Raw genomic sequence first — 12,027 nt, forward strand, 5'->3', positions numbered from 1 at the left:
CCTCATGACAGTAAAAATTAGTCTACCAAATATAAAAATCATTTTGTAAATTGAGTCTTTTTGAAAATTGTTGTTCTTTTTTTGCATAAATTAAGTGATTTATGTTTTTTTCTTTGGTAAATGTTTTTGTGTTCAGTGAAATATTGTTTGTAGCCATAAAATAATTTTAAAAAAGTTAAGTTAGTTGAACACGAATTGTTATTATACTGCACTAAAAGTCTCCCTGATCAAAACCAACATTCTAGAAATGAGAAATAACAGAACACTCTCGTTATTTATTTCCTTTCTTTCCATCAAATGCCTGATATTTTTTTCTTATCTCATCTTTGGCAGCTGACTTTATTTTTAAAACGCAAATACAAAACCACACCATGCCTTATTCCTCTGCCGTGCTTTCATGAGATATTTATTTCAAAAAACCTCCTTCAAAGCAGCTGAAAATTATCAGTTAGGTTTGATATATGCTAAACTTACTTGATCTTTATGCTCAGACATGGGAGCAAACTGTTTTATACTTTGTGTTATTTGTGACAAAAAACAACCTCACTGACCCTATTTGAGTCTAATTTCTTAAAATGTGCTCATTATTTCATATTTTTTGTTGCTTTTTAGTTGTGGTCATCTTAGAAAGCAACCAGACCAAACCATATTCTCAGGAGGTGTCTATTATGAATGAGATACACATGTTGGCTGTTAGAGTTTGTTTAGTTTGTTCGTCTGCTCTCACCTTTGGGTGAAGAAACTTTGAATGAGCTAATGCTGTATTTAGACTCAGAGGAGGAGTGTTAGAGCTTGACTGGGCGCACAATAGAGAATTGTTTCAGAGTCTTCTGATTCAGACCCAGAGCGGACAGCGAGAGCTCCACACTCTGCTGACTGCAGCACCCTCTGCTGGCCTTTTCAGGAACATCAAAGAAAACCTTTTATTCTCTGGGACATGCTCCGTAAAGTTTAATAGTTTGAAGGTGCAACGCCAATTAGAGAATTTTAAGCACAAGTGTATAAATTAAGTCTCCTTTATTGAAATGATCAACCTCAGAAGTTATATGTTTTTGATTCCCCTCTTCGTACTTTTTTATTGTTTTGTTGTGTATTCATTAAAAAAGGATTAAAAAGATGAAATAAGTAAAAATATTCAGAAGTGTTGATAAAAGCTCCCTGTTGATGTTTGAACCTGACCCTCGTGTGTTATTAGGAGGCAGCCATGTTGTGTTAAAGGACAAAGTTAATCTCCTCATCTAACCACATACAGCCTGCAACTCATCCTGCCCTCCAGTGGACAGGAGTGAAACTACTTCAAAATGACTCCATGAGGCAAAGGCGCAGAAAAAAGGGCTTTAAATTAATTTATTAAAAAAAAAGAAACAAAAACAAAACAAAAAAAGCATTTCTCCACTTAAGCAGAACAAACATCGATTTTTTTTCTTTACTATTGTTGGAACGTGTACAATCAGAAAACAGACTCCGGGTCGCCAGAACAGAGTAAAATAATCGAGCAAAAAGGAGAAGGAGAGGGGTGAGGAGGGATCTGCCACACCACAACGTCAACACAGCCTGAAGGGAGGAAGAGGAGAAGGATGGAGGGAGAGACATAAAAAGAGGAGGAAGAAGAAGAGGGAAGAGGAGGAGGGAATGAAAACACAAACACTGAATCAAGTGCAGGTCTGGTTTGGACAAAGCAGGTTTTTTTCCTCTGTTCAATTTTACAACTTTTCTCTTACATGCAAAGGTCAACATTTGGAACTACACATGGAGATTTCATATGCTTATATCGGTTATCTGTGCAAGTATTAAAATATGTAGGTATAACTAAGCAAGATGTCATACGGATATGTCAGAACGAGGGGGTAAAAGAGGAAATATTATGAAAACTAGTACACTGATTCACCGAACAGAACAAAAAGGAAGTCCACGTAAAAAAATGTCTAACTTAGTTACCGAAATGTCTCCGACCTTGTCGTTTTGTACGCTTCCTTTTGTTAAATTATCTAGATAAGTGAAAATACATAAAAAAAATCCTATGCTCCACATTTGGACAACAAAATACTGCATATCTACGTACAGCTGCAATAAAGGACGGACAGTATGAGAGAGGCTAGCTGCCAGAGTTTCAGGAATATTGGCTCTGAGTTTGATCCCTTTCTGGATTTCTACGTTTTTCTAACCGTCAATTCTCGTCTCAGTCGCCGCTCCATTGGTCCAGAGCTGTCCCGACAGGTCCGAGCGGGCAGGGAGGGGATGTCCTCCGCTGGCTGCCGGCGTCTCCGATCTGCTCTGAGGTAGAAGCGACAGAAAGGCGGCGTCCAGCCTGAGCTGGGCAGGCTCTCCTCGCTGCACCATGTGAGGTCAAAGGTCAGCTCTTTAAGGGTTAAAGTTGTTAAGGCTTCCTGTGGTCGTGGTTTCGAGTCACTCTCCTCTTTCAGTGGCTCACAGGGGACACCTTTGAGTTCTTTCTTTTTGTTATCAACCCAAGTTCCAGTCTTTAAAGGGGTAGACTTTGTCTTTTTTCCTTTTGACACTCTCAAACAGAAGTGAAATGAAAGAAACGTCTCCGTTTGGCACCTCGGGAGTCAGTGGGAGAAGAAGAAGGAGAAACAAAACGAACGACAGAAACAAGAGAGACTGTGAGAGAGGAGAGGAGAGGAGAGAGTGATGGATGTGGATGTGGAGGGGTTTGTGGTGTGTGCTGTACAGACTAATCGAGGTGGCTGCCGGGGTTAACTGCGGACGAGTCCGAGTCTGCGTTTGCGCTGGAGGGCGGAGCCGCCTCGTCATTCTCTGATTTACTGCGCTTGGCGTCCGGTTGTTCGCTGGCTGGCTGGTCCGCGTTCTGTCGTTTCGTGGGGAGGGAGGCCGAAGCTGAGGCATGGGTGGCCAGCAGGTGGAGGGGGCTCGCTACAACTGGAGCTGAGGAAAGAAGGGGGCAGGGTTAACATAGTGACCAGTGTCATTACAGAGGCCAAGATGAGGTTATTGACCAAAAGCCTGAAAACAAGCATCTGATTCCTCACCAGCACTGGCAGCTCCCTGGATGGCAGTGGTGAGGCCGTGGGTGCCATTCTGTGTGATGGCCTTGATAGGCAGCTGGTGCTGACCCAGAGGGGCTGACTGCACGATGGTGACGGTCTGCAGGGGGCCGGCGGACTGTGTGGTGCTCTGGATGATACGACTGGAGCCACCTATAGAGGTGATGGTGGGAACTGTCTCCACTTTCACTGAGAGGACAACAGACAACAGGCGCTTACTCTCTGGCACTCTGTCACAGCTTAACTCTGACTTTAATAAGACACTTATGACACTTTTTGGGAAATGTTTGATCTCTTCCTCTCACCTTTGACCTCTGAATGCTCTCCGTTCTCATGCAGCTCGCTCTTGTTGATGATGGCAGCCGGCTGAGCAATGACGGCAGTGGCGGGGCTGAGCGAGCCTGCAGGGATCTGCTGCAGCACATGGACTGTCTGGACTGCCGGCTGAGAGGTGCTGGTGCTCACTGGGGACGCCATAGTATAGGTCACGGGTTTGATGGTCTGAGGTAACTGACGCCCGACTGCTATGAGGACCGGCTGGTTGCTGACAGGCGAGCCTGGGGAACACACACAGAAGGGTCAAAACAATTTTTTTTGCATCTTTATTTTTTGATAATTTGAAGTAAGAAAGTGAAAACGTGGAGTTTTAAGGAATTCAAAGTGAGTCACAGATTTAATAAAAATTAGAGGAAAACTGTAACTACCTGGTGTGTTTGGTGCAAAGCGTGCTTCCTGGATGACGGCCAGTTTGGGCTGGACTGCCTGGATGGAGGCCGGGGCGGGAGCAGAGGACGTGTCCAGCTCCAAGGGTACAGGGGAACCCTCCCGAGACAAACTGTCGGGGGTCTGGACGCCGCTGGAGTGAGCAGAGAGGACGCCCGAGTGATTGGGAGACGCGGGGGCACTCCTGAGGGACACAGACAAGATTTGAGAATCAAACATTTGAATCAAACACTTAGATAAGACTAATTTAGAGTTGAAATTAAAAACGGTTTTGTTTTATTGGCATTCTGCCTGTGATGGACTTAACATAACTTTGGTTTGTTTTAATCATTTTCAGCTAAATTAAAGGTACTTTTCTACCAGAAGTTCCAGGAATTTAATTATCAGGTTTATAACAGCCACTAAAAACTAAGTCATCAGTAATGCATCCTAGTTTAGTGAAGTATAAATACATCTCTTATTTTAATAAACCCCTGACCTGGAAGAGAGGGGTCCGTGTGGGGTCCTGAAGCAGGGGACACCCCGGGGCCTTCGTTTCCTGAAGGCCTGCTCGATGAGCTTGGCCTCTGTGGACGGGTCTATCCTCCAGAACGAGCCTTTTCCCGGCTCCTCCTGCGACCTCGCCACTTTGATGAAGTAACGGTTCAGAGACAGGTTGTGACGGATCGAGTTCTGGTGGACGAATGAAAGAAAGACTGTCAACATGTTGACAGTTTTTGTGACTTCACGCAGGTGTTTGTGTCTTAACCATCCTCACCTGCCAGCCTTTGTCTGCGGTCCTGTAATAGGGATAGTTCTTTGTGATGTGATTGTAGATTCCATTTAGTGTGAGCTGCTTGTCTGTGGCTAGCGTTATAGCTTGAACAATCAGCTGTGCATAGGAGTACGGAGGTTTGGAGTCGTCCTGTGAAGCAGAGCAGACATGCAGATTTATAAACACATGTAAAAAGAGTCTTTATGCTATCGACCAGCTTAAAAACACCAAAGCAAAGGAGGAAGTGGAAGATGCAAACATTAAAACTTGAGAAAAAGCTTTAGAAGAAAGAGAAACTGAAACTTCCCAATTCCTTATCATCAAGGTCTGAAAGAAGCAACTATGACTGAGAGAGACAATTATTACCTACTGATCTTTTTTTTATACCTGTTCAGATGATTTGTAGACTGGTTAAAACATACCTTATGCAGCAGATTTATCCTTGTTCTGTGCATTCGAGGTGTCTAAGACTAAAAAGTTGAGTTCATATGATAAAACTTTCAGTCGTTTCTGGAGACTAAAAGTTATCAAGTCGAGAAGCCTTTGGCAATAGATTTTATTTGCACAAGTAGTTTAAAAATAAACTGTGCAAGAATCGACTCTGACAACACAGCACCCTTTGTGTTTCCGTTCTGATATTAAAAAAACACCAGTGAAGAGAGTCTGCAGCCTCCTTTTATAAGTGATGAATATGTTAAAGGTCAGACTGACTGACAGCAGCCGTCCTCCGGCTCTCTGCTCACCTTAGGACTGTCCCCTCCGGAGGCGTCTTTGTCATTTTCAGGCTGAGAGTTGTCGTTGATGAGCTGCAGCTCTGCAGAGCTGACCATACGGCCGCCCATCCTGTAGCCTGAGGAGCCGGCGCCCCGTGGACTGGAGGGGCATGAGTTAGCAGCACTGTAGGGCAGGAGGACAGGACAGTCAGCTGGTGACTGAATATTAAAGCACAACAAGGGGACACAACCAATGAGGGATTTACATTGAGACTGGAGTTTGATTCACAGTGTATGATTCCCACCTGTCATCTTCTCTGTTTATTAACCAACACTTCACACACTTTATCAAATAACCTCTACATCTAGGACAAAGGATGTCAGTGTCGAGCCATCTGTCTGAGATCAGAGGTTGAGAGGATCTGAGTGTCTGAGATGGAGGGAGTCCCTCTCTGAGCCCTGCACTCTCTGAATAAGCCTAAGCTGATCACCACGCAGGGCCCATGTCAAGGTCAGGTGACAAGCTGAAGGTCAGCTAAGGGCGGAGGGGAGGGTCGATATGACACAGTATGGAGGGATTGTAGTGCTGCTTTAATTTTTACAACAGTTCCAAAAAAGTTGTTGTTTTATTGTTAACACGCTTAGATTGCGGTCTACAGTGTCTGACAACATCTTTGCAGAGATAGATCTTCATTAAACAAGGTGTTGCATCTCTGTTTGTAAAGCCACAAAACTCTTTTGACCAAAACAGTAATTTGGCCTTGAATCACACAAGACCTGTTGATTTGCTGCAAACATAATCACCGAGTTTGTTGGTAGAGTCATGTGACTTTGGTGTTTTAAATGCTAGGTCCAAATCCAACACAAATTACATGCAACAATGCAAACAAACAAACCCATGAAGGCAGAGGAAGCTTAACAAGCTCTCAGGTTTGGTAAATGAGTGTTTTTGTTTAGCAGCTTTAAGAGTCAGAATAGCCTCTACTCGGCAAGTATCTTTAAGAATACAAGGAATTTGACTCCGGTTTGAGAGAGGAATACTTTCTGTTTAGCTGTCACACACTTAGAATACTAAACAGAGTAAGTCAGAGAGAAAAATGAACGATACGCAGATAAATCTTCACAGGAACAGTCAGAATTTCTTAATATCTGATCTTTTAGCTAATTTTTGAGGGAGTTATCCTCTGTGTGTTTTTATGGCAGTGATCAGATAGTTATTCGCTGCGTACCTGATGGTACCAGTGGGCGATGGTAGCGGGCTCATGAGGTGAGCGATGTTATCTGGAATGTTGATGGTCAGGGGTGAGATCTGTGGCTGAACTGGTTTCACTGGAGACTCTGGAGCTTCACGCTTCGCCTTCTTCCCGCTGGACAGAGCCGTGAACGTGATCTTGATATTTGTGCTCGGGAACCTGAAAGTGCACCTGAAAGAAAATGCACAGAAGATTTAAAAACAAAAAACAGCTTCACAGAAAGAAAACAGAATCAAATCAGCGAGGATTTAAAAAAAAACTCAGCTTTGGAGGATCACTGAGGATGGGCTGATTCTCTTGCGGGCCATAATTACCCGAGAGAGACAACATGTACGTTAATTAAATTTGAATACTGATGAAACATCCTTCTCCAAACAGCGGCGGAACAAGAGGAGGGTTTATCTTGGTTAATTCTTAGTGAAGCACGCGTTGGAACTGCTCTGTGTTTGTAGGAGAAGAGGTCTCAGTGGAGGATTGGCCTGAATTAAGCAGAGCAGTAAATATAATAAACAGGTTTGTGAGGAATTAAAACTGCTCAGTCCAATATTCATTCAGGAGTTTAAGAGCACCAGGCGCAGCACTCTGCTTTTTCTAATCGGGCCCTCGCAGAGCTGGCTGACAGAACCGTTTCCCCGGCACCTACATCTCAGATTATCTCTGGCACTCACAGGAGGAGACAGAAACACTTCCGGGAGTTAGACTGGCCAAGGGGAGACAGTTTCATTCTGCACGTGGCCTTTGAGCGCCCTCACAGGGAGGGGACAGACTTTTCTCTGGATGAGACTGAGCGAGAAGGATCCTAAAATAACTCCAGAGAGGTTCAGTATGTAAGTGACAGAGTGGGGACGTGAAATCTAAATATATCTATAAATAATAAAATATCTGGAGCAGGATTATTCTTTTAAGTTCCTCTCTGTATGTCAGCTTGCTGTCAGCGAGCACCGCTGTATGTTCCAACAAATACAGAGGAGCCGAATCATCAGCTGCTGAAGCCGGTTATTAAGAGGATATTAAAACGTGTGGAGTGCTTTCTGAAGACAAGCGGCATATGAAAAGACCACGACCTGTCACTTGTACGAAACACTGCAGGCACATTTAACTTAACCAACGCTTGGTACCCTGTCTTTCATGCAACAGGAAATGTAGTTTCTGCTGGTTTTAAAAACATCAGAAATTAGGAAGAATTTAGAAGACTGGAAATTGTTGCAGAAAGAAACAATCAAGTAAATAGAGAAATATGGACAGCATTTTAAGAACAAACGTCTGTTAAACCCTACAGGGTTTTATTTTCACTCTAGTCCTACATAAAGTACCATCAAAACAAGATCAATACATGTTTTCCCCTCTTAGTTAAAGTTTAAACGGGTTTAAAAATCCTCAGTGTGCATCCAGTGTTTAACCCTCTATCAAACAAGCAACGTTAGAGCAGCATTAAATTCAGATTTAAACACTTCTGTGGCTCATTCAGAGGTAAAGCTGTGTCAATGTTGTTCTGCAATTTCCTTAAAGTGTGAATTAACTGAAACCTCTTTTTTCCCCCCTTTACAAACAAGAAGGCCTGAACTCCAAAAACACACAAAAAGATGTTGCTGAGCTGCAAGGATGGCAACAAACACAGCTCATTCAACTGAAAACTTTCACTTGATCTTCTCCCCCACCCGCCCGCCCGCCCTGTGAAAAACAGAATGTAAACAAAAGAGGATGGCAAGACAGGAAGAGCACCAAGTTGGAGAGAAGTTGCGGGGTGTGGGAGAGGACAGGGAGGGGGAGGGAGGAAGAAAAGAGGGGAAGGGGAAAACTGCTCCTTTCTGCTCAGTCTGTTTACATCACCAAAGAGGAATCCCTGGAATACAAGCGAGCCGTCCCCCGGGCCGCAGCCCTGCGAGTCCTCTCATGCTGTCAATCTTTGGCTGCAATCATGGCTGTTTAAGTGAAGCATGAGCCCATGTGTGGAGTCTCACTTATGGGAGTGAATGTGGTAAAGACCTCTGCTGATTAAAAGCTCTTTATTGTGTGCCAACCTGATCGATCAATGGCAGTGCACGGGTTGTGAGTAGTGTGGAAGCATTTCAGAAACAAGCCCAGCTGCAAAAATATTCATGTGCAAAGAAATTGCATCAAGTCAAAACATGTTTTTCTCTTTGCACTTAAAAAATGTGGTTTCACATTGAAGGATTGCACAATAGCAGAAAGCAGAGCAGATTGTTGGCAGAGGCAAACTGGGAGGTTTGTCTACATTACAAAACGCTCGGGTGAAAACTGCAGACACTTTCCAGTGAGCTAAAGGTGGTCAAAATGTAAACAAGCTTTTGTCCAATTGGATACGCAATCCCCATACTCTGCTTTCCTAGTTGTTATTAATATTTCAACACGCTTTTTCAATATATTCATCCATCAATAACTTCTTTAATTTCCAAACAAAGTGAATGGTTTAAGCTACTTGCATTCTGCAGTCAGACCTTAAGAAATATATAACCAATGGTAAAGGAGAGCAAAAATGTAAATACTTTGAAAAATTGAGGAGCTGGAAAAAGCATTATTTTGATAAAATTGCTTAATTTGCACTTGGTGAAGGGGCTGATAGATATTTTGGTTTGCTTACACTTTGAATGTTGATTTTTTCAGACATTTGCCAAAGCCTGCGAAAGCATCTTAATTGCACAAGTATGTAAATGTTTAACAGTTAATCCTCAAAAAATGTGGCATTTCATTAGTCAAGTAAAAAAAAAAACACAGCAAAAACCCTCCAATACATGTGACAAAACTGCAGATTTTTTTCATGCTTCAAGCACATATGTTTATAATGTTTCATCAAAATTTAAACTGTTTTTTTTTTTTTGCTTTGCCAGACTGTTTGAGACAATATGGTCTGTGGTTTTATTGTTTTTTAGTTATATTCTAGAGGACAGATAAAATAATTTTATTAACAAATTTAAGTAGACAAACGATTTTCTTTAAATGTTTTCATTATCTAAGGAGTAATTTGTTTTTTTCAATTGTATTGATTGCATATGACATTTAATTAATCCCATTATGAAGTATATGGAAAAAAAGATCTTTCAAAAATTAACTATATCCTGCAAAAATGTTTGGATTAAAAAAAAGAGGAAAAACAGCTTAAAAGCATTGCATCTGAAAACTATTTTTAGCATTTTGACACACTAAGTTTCAAGTTGTTAAAACATGATGGCTCAGACTATGATTAGAAAACTGATGATTAGCTCTGACTTAAAATTTTGAGAAACATACTGTACTTATTTAATCTATTTCTTATTTCATGTTTTGTTCATGTTGTCTTTTTAACACTTCATCAAATAGCCTTCTCATAAAGTTACACATATCTTTGTGCAGCAGCATTTTAGGTTCGTGTAGGGAGCTCTAGGAGCCAAAACCTCTGGATAAAACCTAAGCATTCCATTATAAGACAAATATTCGAGCACAAATTCATTTTCAATTCTTAACTGAAGTATACTGTTGTTGAAAAACATTGGCAAGCAGGACCTCAGTGTATTTAAATGGAGGCCAAAGGTCCCTGAGGCTGTGCTGTGTGAACCGGCAGGGCGGGGACGAACTGGTTTGTTTACGTTTAGGGGTTGAGAGGAGCTCCATTCACAACTACACACAAGCTACAGCTAGTTAGCTCAAAGCTAACATGTATGCATGCATAACAATAAAGGCTGTTTACTGTTCAAGTAGATATACGTTTCTGCCTTCAGTGAGTCCAATTATTAGAAAAACCACCACTTATCAATATCAGTAGGAACTTCCCGAAAGATGAAAGCTAACTTGCTAATATGGAATGTGTAGAACTGTATAGAAAGTGTGGTATACACGCTAGTGCTAAGCTAACCACAAGAGGGAATGTGGAATGACGACAGCAGGCTAATTTGCCGTTCTGTTGACAAAACACAACAAGAAAATAACATTTTGGACAGTACGCAGACTTCACCCAAACACGCTACATGCGTGGTCCTCTCAACGCCACCGACCAACACACAACCAATGTTGTTAGTCTTAGCTCACAGGTGTTGTGCCGAAATGTGCTACCGATTAAAATGTGCAACAAAGCGGCTTTTCGCAAATATGCACATGCGCAAAGCCAAAACTGTGGGCTTGTGTGGTTACAATAAACTAATAACTCACTTCAAATTGTTGGAAACCCATTTCTTCAATGTGGATTTTGGGCTATTAAACGTGAAGATAGCTCCCTTGAATATTCTTTTTATCTCATGCAGAACGGGTAATATTGCTGGAAGCTAGCATGTTCTCTGTAAACAAATGCAGCCTGATGAAAATACATACGACAGTTTAGCCTCTTCTTATTACAGCCGAGTTGAATAAAATGTTCCCCATGCTTTGGTTATTTCAGCCTGTGTTACATGATTATGTGCTACTATTCAATGGGAGTTGTCAGGTAAACCAAAACATGTTCGCCTCATTCTTGTAATACACCGACCGTGTTTTTTTTATCTAACACATAAAAATGATTCAGAGTAATGTTTGAAATATATCTCAATGTGGTTTACACGACTGGAAATGGAAACCTACAGGGTAGCGCCTTTTCATAAAGTAGCAAAACTCAACAGAACACCAGCTAGCATCGCTAGCATCCACATGTTCACTTACATTCGTGGGAGCTGCAGAGGAGGGGCGCCCCGTCTGAGGAACACTCCGTCTACAAACACCCCGTTTTTACCGAGACACCTCAGGTAGAAGTCACCGCTGCCTGTGCCGTCGTCGCTGGCGGTGAATATCTCCAGATGCCTCCGTGAGATGAAGCTGGAGTGGCCCATGCTCACATCCACTGAGCCCTGAGACGAGTTCCGGCCGATGGTCACCGAGCGCTTTTTCATCATGTATTCGAATTCACGGCCCTCAAGCCGGGCAACCGGCCCAGACGATCCGCTCACCACCGCCATGCTCGGGTGTGAGTCTCCAAACGATAAATGCAGGGGGGGAAACACCGGTGAGAAGGACGCCCGAGTGTGGCCTGAAAGAGGCGTGAAAGTGATCAAATGTAGAACAGGGGCATCGAATTCAAAACAGGAGTTTAGAGGGGAACATGCGAGGAGGCCAGGGACAGCGGCTCCGACCCACCGCCGAGAGAAAGGGGAGCGGAGAGATCCAACCAAACAGCGCAGGAGGTGTATATCACATGATTGACAGCGCCCTTGGCCAATTAGAATCCAGGACACTGATGCAGCGCTTCTACGCCAACCAATCAGAGGTGAGAATTAATCCGAGGACACATTCAAGGTTGGTTGATGAGCAGCAATACACGCATATGGTGCGTGGTAGAGATGAAAACACGGAGTTTTACACCACGCAGGAAAGGAGTGGAACCACCGGTTTACACGTGCAATCTCTCACCGAAATCTCTCCACGAAAAAAATCATCACACCCCAATGTTCCTGTCTCGATATCACTGTCTGGGTTTGTTTTAAAATCAAAAAACAATCAAGTGTTTGAGGAAATACTGCAGGATTTCGCTTCTTTATGCTTCCACGGCGCTGCAGCGTGAATCCACATTACATGCAGATCATCCTCTTCCACTACAG

General features: G+C 42.8%; 1 protein-coding gene across 1 annotated transcript; it reads right to left on the reverse strand.

The window, feature by feature from the left end:
* Window positions 1-1,336: 1,336 nt before the first annotated feature.
* foxk2b (forkhead box K2b) lies at window positions 1,337-11,595 on the reverse strand. The gene is made up of 9 exons (XM_074697171.1): window positions 11,096-11,595; window positions 6,446-6,640; window positions 5,247-5,400; window positions 4,507-4,653; window positions 4,228-4,421; window positions 3,731-3,933; window positions 3,332-3,583; window positions 3,012-3,215; window positions 1,337-2,907 (listed from the first exon to the last, which is right to left on the reverse strand). Exons 1-9 carry the CDS (start codon window positions 11,386-11,388, stop codon window positions 2,696-2,698), a joined length of 1,854 nt encoding a protein of 617 aa, XP_074553272.1. The 5' UTR covers window positions 11,389-11,595; the 3' UTR covers window positions 1,337-2,695.
* Between the last annotated feature and the right edge of the window lie 432 nt (window positions 11,596-12,027).

Source organism: Halichoeres trimaculatus, unplaced genomic scaffold (assembly GCF_033239565.1).
Source record: "Halichoeres trimaculatus isolate MK-OKI-2021-1 unplaced genomic scaffold, fHalTri1.1 fHalTri1_scaffold_20, whole genome shotgun sequence".
In the NCBI taxonomy this organism is placed as follows: Eukaryota; Metazoa; Chordata; class Actinopteri; order Labriformes; family Labridae; genus Halichoeres; species Halichoeres trimaculatus.